The following is a 16,743-nucleotide window of genomic DNA, read 5'->3' on the forward strand; positions in this document are numbered from 1 at the left end:
ATTGCTATGGTATGACTGAGGACCATGCTTAGGGAAGGTCACGTGAGACACCACAGACACAGCATAAATAGCTCAGAAGGTCTTAAAGAGGACCGGAGTCGCAGAGAGAGTGAGGGTTCAGTGAGAGGATGGAGCACACCTAAACAAAGAAGCAATGTTGATCCCACATTTCTAAACTAGGAACTAGATGGCCATGGTCACCGTCTAAAAAAATCTCAGCATCACAAAGAAAAATTTAAAAGCATTCTCATTAAAATAAGTGATTGAAATAACTATGTAGGTGCAGTTTTAGCCACTGCAGAATACTGAATTGCATTAATGATGAACTAGTCTCATATTTTATTCTTAGAGACATCAATCTTACCTTATCATATCCAGGAATTTTATAAAATACAGAAAAGCCCACACCTATTTATGCATCTATAAGGATCTATATATTGTGTTGATATTATATATTAATATCTGTAAGGTATAATGTCTTATAGTTTTCAAAGCACTTTTGCGTGATTTATTTGATTTGTTTTACTCAATACTCATAGATATACAGGGAAATTATTACCCAAATTTTGCAGATTACAAAATGGGGCCATATAAATTAAATTCATTCATTTGTTTGTTCAACAAATATTTGTTGAGCACGTATGTGCCAGGCAGTGTTCTAGGCACTGAGGATAGAACTGACAATAAGACAAACAGGACGCCGTTGTGTTGAATGATTTATCTACAATTACTTACCTGCTACATAGAATTACCATGAATAAAACTTGTCACTCAACTTACAATGCTTTTCCTAACAAACCCTATGAAATCAATGATGGGGATAATGACAAAACCAGTTGCTAAGGAAACATAGAACTTGCTCTTCCAGGTCCCTCCATTCTCTCTTTTCTGTAAGTCAAAACTGTCTTCTGCTATCTGAAATCTCTACGTATTTCCCTACGTCCTTTTCAAGATTGCCAGCCTGAAGGGGTACTGTCCTAGGAAAACACAGGCCTGCCATATGGAGCTCTGTGTTGCAAGAGTTTTCTTTAAGGACAGGAAACACACCACCGAAACGTTCTCTGCACACTCAATTAAAATGCCCACTCACCATAAGAGGATAGTTGACATTGTATTATGGGATTCTAATTGAAACCTAACGTATTATTGCAGAATTTTAAAGCTAGTTTCTATTCTAACTTGGGTCAGTTTGCTCTCATGCTGCCAAACTTGAGGTGTGGTTCCCAACTGATGTTGGACAATCAGGGCGAATTGTACAGTGACTTCATTTCTCCATTCAGCAGAGCCTCACTGAATGAGAAACTAAGTGTATTCCAACCAGCAATCCCAACCCCCTCCCTGTTCCCTTAATGTCACCTTAAGGCCTCCCTGCTCCACCTATGATGCCACATATGAAGACGTAGCTCGCTCTCTGCTCCAGTAAGCCCTCTGTGCATTCTTGAATATGCACCTGGCTTCAGTACCATAAACTTTGTTGCTTTGTGAGACAAAATTTCCTGGAGAAAGCATCCCAAAAGCAATTTCTAGGGATTGGGTGCAGCAATTCTTGTTTATCTGAAGACACATGATTCCCCTGTGAAGGCTCAGCCCCTCTTCCCTACCTTAGACTCAGTGACTGAACTGGGAGTATTGTTTCAAGGCTCATTTGTGCCTCTTTAGTGTCTACTTTGCCAAACACTTCATTTCCGGAAACATCAATCGCCTGCTCTGCCACTCACCTTACTTCTCTTATCTATCATCTGACCCCAGTTACATTTCATAATTATTTTCCATATTCAAGAGCAGTGGTTTTTAAAGAGGGAGGTCTGCAAAGGCCTTCCCTAGCCCATGATTGGTTCTTTACATTGTCAATATTAAAAAATAAATCCCTGTTCTCATGTTTCTGATGGAAAAGAGTAATGTTCTTATGATGAAAATCAGGTAGTTCCTCAAGGCAGTAAATATCAGGCAGCAGGTTTCGTCCCACTAATTCTATTACATTCTTTATTTTTAATATAGCAAGAGGAGAATATTAAGGTAGACTATTTTGCATTCATTTTTTCTGACCATCAAAGTTATTTACAGATCCCAAAAGTATGAGATTCACTACTGTCATGTTAAAAAGAGAAGTCACTCCCATTTTCCCATTCTGGCATTCAGAATCAAGGCCGGTCTCCCTAATGTGGATATAATTACAATTATGTGCAAGGCTTTTTAACTGTATACATATGATGGCAAATATTTTTCTCTTTCTCTTTTGTATGTTACTCTCTTGCAGGTTTCATATGTTGCCTAGTTTAGTAAGTAACTTGTAATGAGTCTACTTTTGGGTTGTCTCTCAATGAAAATAGGGTTTGGGAGAGCAAATTCATTTTACAAAGGATAAAGTTATATAATAGTTGACTTATATAAATCATTTGGTATCATGAAGCAATTTCTCAATCAAAATCCAGTTGCTAAACAATTATGCCAAGATTGAGAGAAATAAGTTTTTTATCTTACAAAAGTAAATATTTTAAAATTTGAACACTTGTTTAAGAGTTACCGAAACAAGGCATTGGGATGACCAAAACAGTTTTGGTCACTCTAAAATTATTTGTCCCCATGCTGTATGCTCCTTTGACTTTGCAGAAGTCCAGTGTAGCCTATCATTTGTAAGTAAAAGATGATCTTGCTTAATCAAGAGAGTGAGGCTGCAGATTATGCCAAAAGATGTGGTGTAGGATACACGTTGGATGCAGGCCTGTGCCAGAACCAAGCAGGGAGAGGGTCAAATTAATGAAATCAGACACTGCTTACAAAAGGGAGCACACTGCACCGGCTGGGCCACCGCTCTACTGCTTTGCGGCAGCCCTTCTCTAGCAGTTTGCTAGAGTCATCAGCAGAGCAAACGTGCCTGCCTGAAATGCACATTTGGGCATCCAGAAAATTTCAGCAAAATATCCCAAAGTGTTATAATAGTAGATTACCACCTGTTCTCTCCCTTTATGTTAACTCATTGTGCCAACATACAATAATATCTCCGTTTCAAACTTAATTTAATTGTGTTTTATTCTCATTTAATATTCAAGTTGGGGAGCACACATACTGCTATGTATTTTTAAAAGAACATTCCTGGAGCAGATTCGAGGCATACTATTAAAATTCAAAATTTTGGACAAATATGCGTGTTACAGAACCAACCATGTGATGCTGTTGGCATTGTGTAGGCAGCTGGTTCCGGTGGAAGGCTAAGATTTCATGTGCCACAATTGTTCCAAAATCCTGTTGTCATCATAGCCCACAATTATGAACAGCTACAAATATAAACACAAACTGGGAAAAATGGACAAAATTATTGATGACTTACTGGGGGCCTCAGAAAATTACAATATTTAAGGAAAAACGGCTATTAGTGAGATTACAATTGAATGTTTTCTTGACAGCCAGAGGGAACATGACTAATAGAGCTGCTGTGTGTTTATATCACATGCTTCCTCATTGTGGAGTATAGGCGGGAGTAAGAAGCCACTGCAGAAGGGCAGATCTTTATTTTCAGAATCCATGGTGAGTGAGAAACAATATGTACTTTGGTTTCTGTGAAGAATCTTTCAAAGAAGAGAAATCAAAAGGAAGCTGAAAGAAGCGATAAAAATCCTCGAGGAACACAAAACCTCCCTTATGAATCATTCCTACCAAAGCCACTGAACAAACTGCACATATCAGAGATCTCCCCATTTTAATACTTTGGAAGATGGTACTGAATCTGGAATGGGAGCAGAATTGTGTTTGGGATTCCAACTGGGGGTTTTAAATGCTAATGACTCGTAAGACAATGGAGAGCCCATTTCAGAAGCATACTAAGTTGTTTAAAAGGCACCAGATGGAGAAGGAAATAAAACATAAGTATTGCTGTGATGTTGGTCTCTGCTACTTATCTTTCACTGACTGGAACCTACAGAGAAAGAAAAATAATAAGTTAACAATATCACACCCTTTGTATTAGGATCCTTGGAGTTTCAGCAACCCTCAGCATCTTTTTTATGAGGTCCCAGCTAAATTTCCTGTCTACTTCCATTATTTCTGAACTCTCTGATTCTGGTCATTGTAGTGGATGATCTGGGTTCACAGTGACAATACAGAACAAATAAAACCCTACAAAAGAAAAGAGCTCGTCCCACTTTGAAGCAGAAAGGGTTGGTCCAAAGAGCTATAAAGTGTTCTTGGGTCCTTTTTAGCCACGGCAAGCCGGCTCTTAAGTGAAAAAGGAAAGTCACCTTAAATCAGAACCAGATGTAAATGACTAAATGAACCTTAAGTTCCTAATTGGAGACACAGTCGGGCTGTAAGACATTTAGCAAATTACAAACAAAATGTTCTTGTTTACATTACATTAAAGGGCTTTAAAGCTGCAGCCAAAGAGCTAAATAAACATGCTGTTTTGCTAAAAATGGAGTGGAAAGCCTATTCAGAGTTTAGCGTATTCAGGAGAAACCACAGTCCACGGTGCCCAGAGCGTGTATTTTTGTAAATGCTAGCCCTGTCGTGGAAGAGGAGAGTGGATTTACCTAGAGATCCAGAACCTAATGAGCAGATCTCACTTGCAGGGAAACTGTTTGAATACTGTTAACATATGCCTTCTTTCAGGATGCATAATTCATATCCAAGGATATTAGCCATAGCAGTTCAGCTGAATAGCAACACCTCATTATTTTATTCCTCAGTATTTATTCCTATGTTTGACGCCTCATGAAATTACTGTTAATGTGTTTATATAAGGGCAGATCTGACACAAGTGGGAAGAATGTAATTTCCTACTCATTCTTTCCTGCTGCTGTGTCCTCTTCCCTGGTAGAAGTGGCAAGTGTAAATAGTTAATTTGCTTCAATTATGAGCCTGTCCTGCTAAATTAGAAGCAGCAGGGATATGAAGAGCCAGAATTATACTTATGAGGCAGCTGACAAATCCTCTGAGCCCACAGAATCAAATCATTTCCTTCTCATTGGTGCTCAGACACCCACTACATAATGCTGCCGGGGTTTCTTTTCCCCCTTATCTTCTGATAAAATGTGGACTTTTATGTCAACAATACTTAAGGTTAACTAAAATCCTGTCACACTATAGCATTCACACATGTGTTTATCTTGGCCGTTTTCTTATAAACATTAAGCGTTTTCCCAATTTTTTAAAAGCTAGGAGTGAAGGATATGTAAAACAGTTGCTCACTTAAAAACTGGAGAATGTAAGCAAAGTCCATATGCACACGAATTTGAAACTAAGCAATGAAAATTATTACAAGAAATGGTGAGCATGCTTGTACAATTCAGGTATTTGTATATATTTATTACATATATATGTCCATACAAACAGTTATTGGTACATAAATGTGGTTCTTGCATGTCTTCCTGGGCGTAAGCATTTGTTTGACACGTATACAAATATTCATACGCTCAGACACCATGGGAGCAGACATTTCATTTGAAATTTTCCATGATGTTGGCGGGAAAATAATTCGAACATAATACTCATTGAAGTCTGTTGTGCTTTATCTATAATTGGAAAAATGTTTGGGTGGATTCTATATCTGTGTATCAGTCCACTGTTTCCATTGACGTACATTGTAATTTCGAACATGCAGTTCAGTTTCATCCTTAGCACACATGCTAATGCTGATTCATAGAATGAGAAACCTGAGACCACGGATTATATGCTCAATAAATACTTCCTGAGCACCTACTATGTTCCAAGCATGCTGAGGCTTCAGCAGTGAACAAAAGAGACCAGGCCTTGCAGTTGTGTGTCTTGAGAGAAGAATCAAAAGGAGTTCTCATGGCTAGGAGAAACCACTGAGCAAACAAAGATGGAACATTTGACAGCAGACTGATTTTATTCACACCATGGTTTTACCATATACCTGTTCTAATATGTGAGGTAAAATAATTACCCATTCTAGTCTGTTTTCTTATCTGCAAAATGGGGATTATCCCATATGCATTATGCCAATGCAACATTTTTATTGAAAGAATTAGAGGTAATATCTAGAGAGAGTGCATGATCCACAAAATGCACACAATGGAGGCATAATTTTTAATGACTTTTTTATTTTAATTGTATAACATCGGTGCCTCACACCACAGCAGGCACATATTGGGCACTCAATTGATTGGTAACCATAATTGAACAACATCATACTTTCCTTAGTCACCTTCATTTAATAAATCAACAGATAGGTATTTTGTAGCCATTTTTTCAGGCAAGGACCTCGGTTCGGATTCTTACCATTCCAGAAACGGGTCAAACCAATTTTGCTGAGACCATTTACATGGGTCAGACAGTCCTCAAAAGGAATCCATAGCAAGAGGTTTGTCACATTGTATAATGTTTTCAATCCTCTGAATGCCACTTTCTAAAGACCTTGGAGCCTAAGAAAATGCTGAGCGAGTTATACAAGATGGACATTTAACCATTAAGTTAAATGGACTAAGTTCCATATAAAATACGGATGCACTTGCTCTAACTGACCTAAATAGCAACAGCCTTGAAAGAAGCTGAGAATTTTAAATTTCTAAAATATATTGCAGGGAATTGTGGTTAAATTCTTACTCCATATACATTTCTTAGGATTTTCTATTAATATGAAATAGTAGTGGGAAAAACTACATTTGAACTTACCCAGAATGAAAAATGCCTTTAGTTTTTGGATAGAATCCAGAATGGGAAGAATTTTACATTTTTTCTTATTATTATTGTAAAGACTGTTGAAATAAACTATGGCTAGAGATTTACTAAGGGCCAGAGCAGAAAAGAAGGAAGGAAGAAGGAATTAAATGGTATTTATAAGGTTTTGCTTTTCTGTATGAATTGGATGGATTGTTTGTTTAGGGAAGAAGCAGAAAGTAAAAGGAAAATGACAAATTGTATGAGAAATTTTTTCTGTTTGAGTTTGTCATATCGTTGATATTGAACTGCTGATTTCAATTAGGGTTTATTAGCTTATAAAAACATGTGTACAAGCTGGTATTCAGAGCATTTCAAAAATGCCTCAGTGAATCACTAGATCATGCGACAGGATTTGGGTTCTCCAGAACTGCTATTTGATGACTATCTACGTATGTTTTAGTTTAGCCATTATATATGTTTCAGTTTAGCCACTGAGATGCAATCCTTAGATGGGATATGGTAGTTTTCTTGGAATAACAAACCACAGCATATAACTCAGTTAGGACAGGATGAATTCAAAAGTGTTTGGATGAGTGGGGGGAAATGATAAATGATGTATTATGATTTTTAAATCCTCATCTGGCCAACTTTGTACTTTATTTCAAACAGCTGTGAACCATTTGGAAGCCATTTTGTAACTCAACTAAATACTAATATTTACTGTATGAATCACATACCTTTAAAATATTTGTCTTTCCCTAAGAGTGAGAGACTATTTCTTTCCTAAACTTAACTTTGACATAAATCAGACCCATCCTTGTCAGTTGGAAGGTCGGTGCATTTGCTCGTGGCAGTGGTTGTTCGTTGCCAAATGCCGTCCTGGGACATCTTTGCTTTCTGCAAGCAGAGGACTTTCTTCATCCATAATTAGAGGCTTTGAAATGCTTTTGAGAGATGTTTTTACTGATAATTTTTAAACATCTTTTTTTAAAGGATTTCCCCTACTTCACCTGCATGTGGAATTTTTATGTATCATCATTCATTCATATTTGAGGCCTTTCTTCAGGCATTTCCATTAGATATAGAATTCAAGCAACATCCTTGTCCAATTTTAGAAGGTAACATCGGAAAGACATACGGAGTGTATAAAATGGGAGCCATCAGGTAGTTCTCAAAGATGGAGGTGCTAATTACTGTTGAGGAGACCACCTCAGATTTTAATTCTGGTCCAGGCTACTCCCCTTTCAACACAATTACAGGAATCTACCTTCTGAAATGACCCCCCTTTGAATTCTCCCTCTGAACATCTGCAGCTATTCAGGAAAGAGTGGATCCATCAATCCATGTAATGTGACATGATGAGTTTACTCTTTTCTAAAGTGGTATTTAGGCACTTATGCGATGATCCCACATAGCCAATCATCAATAGCCAATAGGGAGCCATTTGTAGAAAACAGGGGACTCTGCATGCTAGTCAGGTATCCTGTAGCAACATCGATTTTGGAGGGAAACCGGGGACACATGCAGCCTGAAACATGTGGAGTTAGCTACCTTTCTTCCCTGGTTGTTAAGCAACAAATTTCAGGGAAGTTAACACTTTGTGTGATGTTAACTGCCAGGAGCTCAACAAAGGGATAGCATCGTAGTCACACTGTTGCTGTTTCAGTAGAAACCAATGAGAGAAAAATGGTAGATACTGCAGTCAGACCATCTGGCAATACTGTCTTATCTGCCACAACTTAGAAAATGCCACTGTGGGCAATGCTATGGACCAAAGTGCATTCTGTTTGCCTTTGAAAGCAAAACATATCCTAGTTAGCTGAATGGGAGTCACTTGGAGTAGCATATCAATAAAAGCATGATAGAAATGCTTAGGGTATACAAAGATGCATTACCATAAAAGACATGTTGACGAAATGTTTGCTTCAAAGTCCTGAATAGGATTTCTATCTCTGTAGGAGAAAAACCCTCTTGAAGCAGTTTTAAGGTATGAAAAGCAAATGTAAACGTTGTCAGTTTAAGGTCATTAATTATAAATTATGTCTTTGAGAAGAGGTTTAAGGAAAAACTATAAACAGAAATCTGTCTCTCAAGAAAAAAATAAATCAATGAAAAGCAGGAGAGCTGTGTTTCGTGGCTGCACCGAGGCTTACGATATACACAGATCACACTGTTCGAAGGCACTTACTCGACCTGAGCGTTTGTTTGTTTTCACGTGTGAATTTCCAGAAAAGAATTTGAATTTGACTTCCAATAATTAGCTCAGTAAATTTAGAATACTCCTGTACTTGAACCAAAGGATGTATTGGTTTTTTGCTTAAAAAAAACTGAAATATAATTTTTAAAGTTTCTGTAGTTTCATACTTAGTAAGATAGAACATTGATTATATGATAGTATTGTACTAATTCTTAATTCCTTATTTTACTTGGCTTTTATTAAACCAAAATGCCAAATACAGAAGTCAAGGCTGAAGCCCTCCCTTTAGGAGAAAAATTAGCACATTCATTTCATAGAGTCCTGTTATAATTCTGTTGACAAGGTTAGTCATTTGTTTACCTTAAGTAAAATGTTCTGCTTTAATTAAAATATTCATGAGTAAATAATATTTCTCATCTCTCGAATTTCATAGTTGGTGTTGGGCTCGGCAAACCACAGTCAGCATTTGAAACCATAAATTTACCCCTGCTGCCAAATAGCAGATATTTGGTCTTTAGACATAATTTATATTTAACTACTCTGACTAATTCCGAAGCCACTTTTCAATACTGATCTGTGTGTCTGTTTTTGAGCTCAGCATTACAAAATATTAGCCAAGTCTTATTCCCTGCTGTAAAATCCAAAATGTGGGAAATTTAAAATAGCTGTATCAATGAAAATACATTTCCATTTACACAGTGAAGGATGAAAAATATTTTGTTCTTTAAGGCTGATTTCAAAAGATTGCCAAAAATATACTCTAAAGCCTTGAAAGAATCAACTTAATGGTAGCAGACGGCCATGTGTGTTCACTTTGCTAATCTTTCATTTTCAACTCTAATGACTGCTCACTGTTTAACTTAGCGATGTGACCTTTAGCATACAAGCAAGTCATTTTTCAGTACTTTTGCTCAATTTAGGGTGATTTTGCTTTTATTTTCAAGATGATTCCCTCTCAGAAATAGAAAGCTTCTGTAAACTGAAATTCATTTTGGAACATTTTTACCTTTTCAAAATGAGGTGTCCACAGACCCATGACATCCAGTGTTTTTCTTGGAAAGGACACGACCAGAGTGGACTGCAGGGCAGGGCACGCATGCAATCCACAGCCACTTGGGCTTCCCTTTCCTCTCCCAAACGTGTCCTTAATCACCATCACTGTTTCCTGAGTCTTTGAAAATAGAACTTCAAGGCTCCAAATCTTAACTGAATGATGAACCTGCAAACTCCATTCTGTCTCCTTTGATTTGCTTATTGAAACTGATTTGTCATCTTTAAATTCTGTCTTTGTTTTTGTATTTAGCATGGAGCATATATATCAGGATGTGAATGCGCTGTGGAGTTATCTGCCCATTATATAAATATGAATGCCTTATTTACTCACATGTGGTTTCCCTGGGAACCTTCATCAATAGTATCTTTGTAGGCCAACTACCTCTACACTCATAGCTACCCAGATAAATCCTTTCATATGTTTTATGTAAAGGTGTAAAGTTTTACTGTTGTTAATTTTTTTCTTATCTAGTCTATTGCCATACTTCTTAAAAATCTGTTTCAGTAAGAAAACACAATCTTTGAGGAGATATATATTATTATATAAGTGTGTATGCGTGTGCAATTATCATTCTATATTGTACTTCTCTGAAAACAAAAGCAGATGCACTTTCTAATTTAAGACTCTTTGCTGTTGTTGCAGGTCTATAAAAAGAAAACTGAGGCTGCGAAGAAGGAGTACCTGAAGCAACTTGCAGCATACAGAGCCAGCCTTGTATCCAAGGTAACGTGCAGTTTTGTGATATTGTGACGGATTGTGGCTATCTCAGGGCAGATTTTGATAGTCACTTAAAGGCATAAAAGACCACTTTAACAATTCTGCACAATCTTCTTTGTTGGAAAAAAAGTAAATTATAAACAAAGCTATATGATATGGAAATATTCGTTCAGTTCTAAAAGACCAAAGCAGCATCCCCTGGGCCATTTCTTAAATATTGTCCACCTGTGGATGGTTGGTTGTGTGGATTAGTCACAGTACATTCTTCAACCCAAGCCAACTTTCTACTTCTCCATATCCCCTTCCTAAATTGCCTCCAGGCCCCCATGCCATTGGCCTTTACTGAGGACATGCCAACTGTAAGTTCTAGACTCATTACAGCAGCATTAGGAGGTAAGCAGGCCCCAAAAATGTTTATAAATCACATCATTTTGTTTGAAAATAAAAACACCACTTAAAAATATTTAGTGATTTAGAATATCTTAAACACTAGTTCTTCCTGTTATAAATACTCAAGAGTTGACTCTGATTGGTTTCATGTTATTAAAGATACAGTTTCCTTTATGGAATTCTTCCGAAGGTAACCTCAGAAATATAGACCGAGTCTGTAAGCACTAGACACTGTTATCTCAAGTCCCAAATTGGCTGTTACTGTGCTCACTGTGGTCTGGGGCTCTGGACTTCATCCCATTTCCCCTTAGAAAAGATGTTTTTTCTCATTCACAAGTATCCAGACTCATTGTAACTCTAAAATAATTATATAAATTATGTTTTATTGAGGAAGATACGTACTGAATATACTGATGCAGAGAAAAAAAGAGAGCCCAAAGTACAAATTCATAAGAAATTTCAGTAAACTATTTGTCTAATCCAGTCTTATGTTCTACTTCTAAGGTATGGCACTGTGAGAAGACTTATTAGGTATAACTTACCTTAAAATTTCTAGCTTTTTTGTATTATCTCACACTTTCTAATTTATCTAACTCCTTCTGAAGCTATTTATATTTTCTGCTGATACCAACTTCACATTTCTGCATATATTACATAGAATGTTTATAAAATTATAACCTAACAAGTGTAAAATATTAGATCCATACAGCCGTTGGATTAAATAATCGTGTGGATATTGTTAACAGATAATTACACCAAAAACATAGCGGGGCTTTTAAAAAGTTAATTCTCCTTATTTCATCCAAGGTCAGATTCTTTTTGAAGATTTTAAATAGAGTTTTAGTCAGAGCACTTTACATAGGAGAAAATCAATACACGAAGTCTCAATCCCAATACAAAGCACACTAGTTAATGATATGCAGATTGCCAGAATGCTGTGATACTGACTAAGCCTTTACTTTCAAAACAAGTGTCCTCAGATTTGCTCTTAGCTGCAACTTTTCTTACTATTCAGTTTCAGAGTTGCAACCCGCAGTGTACGGCAATTTGTATAAATGCTGTGAATTGCCATTTCTACATTTAAAAAACCCAGCACTTTTTTTACAGCTTACTCTGACATTTTTCTTCTCTTTGGCAGTAGAAATTTTGCTGGAGCTGTTGAATATCTATTTATGTACAACTATCTATTGTGTGTATACAAATTGAAGGCAAGTTACAAACATCCTCTCCAGGTTAAAAAAATGACCCTCCGATGTTGTATGTGAGTGGATATTTGGCGTGTAACTCTCTAGACATCATCAGAAAATTTTCCAGCCTATCCTCCCAAGGATATAATCACATATATAAAAATCTAATTCTGTTCCATTTTAATTACAAGGCAAATAATAACCAGTCATATTTAAACATATTTTTTCTACATTATAATTGTTTTTACTATGTTATAAATTATTTCCCTATTCTAAAAGATTTAAAGGGACAAACAGAAAATGCTACATGATATATTCCATAATTACAACTCCCAGGAACCACCATGTGCCAGCCAAGCTCTCTTTTTCCCCACCTTCCGTTTGTATATTCATTTGACCAATCTTCCTGGGCTTGTGCTCCATGCCAAGCACTATGCCAGGCTCAGAGAATGCTGTGGAGAACAGGCACATCCTTTCCCTAGACTTGAAGAACTTTCTCTTTTGTCAAGGGAAATCATTAGTGAAAACATAAACTAATAAATGATTGAGATTTGAGAATCCAAGTATTCTGGAGGAGATCAAGCAAGGCCTCTGCTTAGGTGATCTGCAAAGACCTCTTTAAAGAAGTGACATTGGATCTGGGGGTTGAAGGAAGACAGGAGCTTGTAGAGCCAGAGAGCCAGAGGAAAGAGCTGGCCCAGGCAGTGTTACAACAAGTGCAGAGACTCGGGGTGGCAAAATGTTTCCTTGAATTGAAAAGGTCTGTGCGGCCAGAGCTGAGTGAATGGAGAGAGTGTGGTTTGAGCTGAAGTTGGGAAGACGGGCAGGAGCCCAATCCTGAAGGCCTTGGAGGACATTTGAAAGGAGCTGGGTGCATTCTCAGTACAAAGGGAAGCCACAGAATGGGTTCTGTTAGGGGATAGATAGCCTGATGAGACTTATGTTTTTAAAAGATCATTTTACTTGCATAAGTTCCCTTAATCCTCAGGCCTTATCCCTTGAAGTAGGCTTGATTATCAACATTTCACTGAAAAGGAAAGACACCTGCAGGTAACCAGTGGCCAAGTTTGACATTGACCTGCACTGCCCTCAGTCTTCTGCTGGGCCATGCTGCTCATGAGTCCTCTCAATGTGCTCCTCTGCACCCCAAGACACCCAGTGCCTCAGAGTCATGGCACAGCATTGACATTCTCTCTGCTAAGCTCATTTTTGTTCATGAAAAGCTGTGTTAGCCAGAGCACCTTGTCCATTTTCCTAAATTCTTCCCAGCCACTTTGACTTACTCCTCCACAGCTCTATAATTTAGTACCTATTTTCTAGGCAAGGCATTCATTTCCCCAAATATGACTTTGCATTCCTAGGCCAATAGATCCTGTCACTAATTTGTGGTCATGTCATAGTCACAGTCTGCTCCTTCTCCCCTCTTCACCCCCAGGCCGCACTCTGCATCCAGAGCAGGGCTGCAGGACACCTGTTCTATGTCAGACACAAGGCTGGGTGCTGAGAGACAAAGATGTATACAGCAGATCCGAGTGGACTGTTTCATGATACTTGAAAGGCCTGAAGTGATCCTTTAAAATTAACCGCTTCTTTCTTTTTTTTTTTTTTTTTTGAGACGGAGTCTTGCTCTGTCGCCCGGGCTGGAGTGCAGTGGCCGGATCTCAGCTCACTGCAAGCTCCGCCTCCCGGGTTTACGCCATTCTCCTGCCTCAGCCTCCCGAGTAGCTGGGACTACAGGCACCCGCCACCTCGCCCGGCTAGCTTTTTGTATTTTTCAGTAGAGACGGGGTTTCACCGTGTTAGCCAGGATGGTCTCAAACTCCTGACCTCGTGATCCACCCATCTCGGCCTCCCAAAGTGCTGGGATTACAGGCTTGAGCCACCGCGCCTGGCCAAAATTAACCGCTTCTTATAGAACATAATAAAAAATAAGAACAGTCAATGACCTTTGACTCTACCTGTGAAACTGAGTCACAGGATTGACAATGCTTCAGTGATTACGTCTTCCATTTAAAAGTACTATATACCAGCCAGGCACGGTGGCTCATGCCTGTAATCCCAGCACTTTGGGAGGCTGAGGTCAGGCAGATCACTTGAGGTCAGGAGTTCAAGACCAGCCTTGCCAACATGGTGAAACCCTGTTTCCACTAAAAATACAAAAATTAGCTGGGCATGGTAGTGGGTGCCTGTAACCCCAGCTGCTCAGGAGGCTGAAGCAGGAGAATCACTAGAACCCGTGAGGTAGAGGTTACAGCGAGCCAAGATTGTACCACCTACACTCCATCCTGGACGACAGAGTAACACTCCATCTCAAAAAAATAATAAAACATAAAAAAGTTGCTATATACCATCTAATCCAGCAGATTAATTAGCGTGACTCCAGGCTTGAATAACATTGAAATCTGCCAAAAGTAAAACGCTTAATCCTAGGAAACAAATATTCTAGCTTTTGTTACTTCCAAATGGAAATCCTGGCCCATTCTTACCAGGATATTGAATTGTCTCCAATAGTAACAAAAATATACATGGCATCCATCTACAGAGTAGCTTCTGTGTGCCTTACACTGTGCTAGGCATTTTACATGTGTTCCTATTTCCCATCACAGCAAACCTGCACAGTAGGAATTAGCCCCATTTTCTAGACAGTCTCTAGGCAGAGAGAGTAAATGGCTTGCCCGCAGTGGCTGTGGCAGAGTAGGACTCAAACTCCTCACTGTCTTCTTCCAGAGCTTATAGGCTTTTCTCTACCCTCAGTGATTCTCAAATATTTTTAATCTTTCAAACTGGCACCTCTTTTTATTGAGGTAACAACCTCCCATAAAATTCCATGCCAGCTCTTACATAGGAAACAGCTAAGAGTAAAGCTGCCCTGGCTTAATTGAGGGTGGAGTCCAGCCGAGTGCCCACCCTGCTACCCCCACTACCAACGGAGGCTGAGACCTTCAGAGGAATCTGGGCCTGCATAATGTTTGGAAAGCACTGCTTTGTGCAATGCTATTCCAACCAGGTGGGTACCTCAGCTGGTCGTGTGGAGCCAGTGACAAAACTGCCCAGCTCTGGTCACTCCTGCTGTACAAGCAAAAGAATTTCAGGACACATGTATAAGACACAGGATGCTGCAAACACAGCACTGGTCAGACTCCAGAATACCTTATTCAATTTTAGGCTCTGTCATTTAAAGGGGGAAGGTGGAAAAGGTCATAAAATTGACTGGAAGACCAAAAGTTAGAAGGTAGTAGCAGAAAAAGAGAGGATTCAAGCTTATGAAACCCAGAAAACAAAGACTCAAGGGTGTTTAAGTCCACACTGGCATTAGACATAGGTTAGCGATTATTCATGCTTAATTTTCTCTGACTACAGAATAAGAAAATAGGCTCCATTTCAAATTAGATGAATTTAATCTGAACGGGGACACTGCTAAACTCTTGAATTGTTAAAATAAACAACTTCTTTCTATAGAGAGAAACTTAAAAGCAGAAGCAAATGTTATAAATAAGGATCAGAGGCCTCTAAGGCAACTTCAACCTCTGTGCTTCTGTATGGAATCACGGGAAGCCTTTTCCAGGACCTCTAAAAGTGCCACCTCTGTTGTACTGGGAGAGTCCCCAGGGTGAGGAGTCTGTAGTCTCTGGGGTGGGTGGATCTAGATTTGAATCCCAGGTTTCCCACTTCCAAACTGCATATCTTCATGCAGTTCCTTGTATGTTCTAAGTCTCCATTTACTCAAATGTTAAACAGAGAAGATAATAGGACCTACATCTTAGGGTTTCCATGAGGATAAAATAAGAAAATCTATATAAATTACATGGTTCACTTGAGGACATTATGCTAAATTAAATAAGTCAGTCACAGAAAGACATGTACTGCGTGATTCCACTTATAGGAGTTATCTAGAGTAGTCAATTTCATAAAATCAAAGAGTGGCACAGTGGTTGCCAGGGCTGGGGGAGGGGGAAATAGGGAGTCAATAATCAACAGGCAGAAAGCATTCCCCAAACCAGATGAATTAGCGCTGGAGATCTGCTGTACAACATTGGACCTAGGGTCAACAATACTGGATTGTCCACTTGAAAATTTGTGAACATGGTAGATCTCATGTTAAGTGTTCTTATCACAATAAAATTAATTTTTTTAAATTCAAAAATTTTAAAAATAAACAGCATGACTCAGCATCCTAAACATTGGAAGCACTTAATAAATATAAGCTATGAGTATTATTATTAATTTTATTTTTAGTATTAGTAGGTATACAAAGGAGGAGGGAAAGATTTGCATATCATTGAAAATTTAGCTGGACGATATTTTCAATTTGTCTTTATATCAAAGGCTATTTTGATATAAATAAATTCTAAAAGTGACATTTAAAAAAGAAAATTTTTGTTTCATAGATATATTTCTTTATAAAGATAAGAAATGATCTAGATATGAACAAAAATGCATTCATCTATGGTTTTCTTAATTGAAATGATCTTTATGAACCCTGCAAAGTGGTCCAAGGATATATGCTATTATGAAGGCTCAGAGTTCCTGGCTTAAGCAATTTTACATGCTATTGAAGGTCATATGGGGTTGGACTGTTA

At 38.2% G+C, this 16,743-nt stretch overlaps 1 protein-coding gene across 1 annotated transcript in view; it reads left to right on the forward strand.

Annotated features, from left to right (window-relative positions):
• TOX (thymocyte selection-associated high mobility group box) overlaps positions 1-16,743 on the forward strand; it is a 150,553-nt gene that overhangs the window by 118,531 nt on the left and 15,279 nt on the right. The window contains exon 5 of the mRNA XM_011931950.1: positions 10,512-10,592. Coding sequence (XP_011787340.1) covers positions 10,512-10,592 — 81 coding nt within the window. The remainder of the gene's footprint in view (positions 1-10,511; positions 10,593-16,743) is intronic.

This window comes from Colobus angolensis, unplaced genomic scaffold, assembly GCF_000951035.1.
Source record: "Colobus angolensis palliatus isolate OR3802 unplaced genomic scaffold, Cang.pa_1.0 Scaffold92, whole genome shotgun sequence".
Lineage (NCBI taxonomy): Eukaryota > Metazoa > Chordata > Mammalia > Primates > Cercopithecidae > Colobus > Colobus angolensis.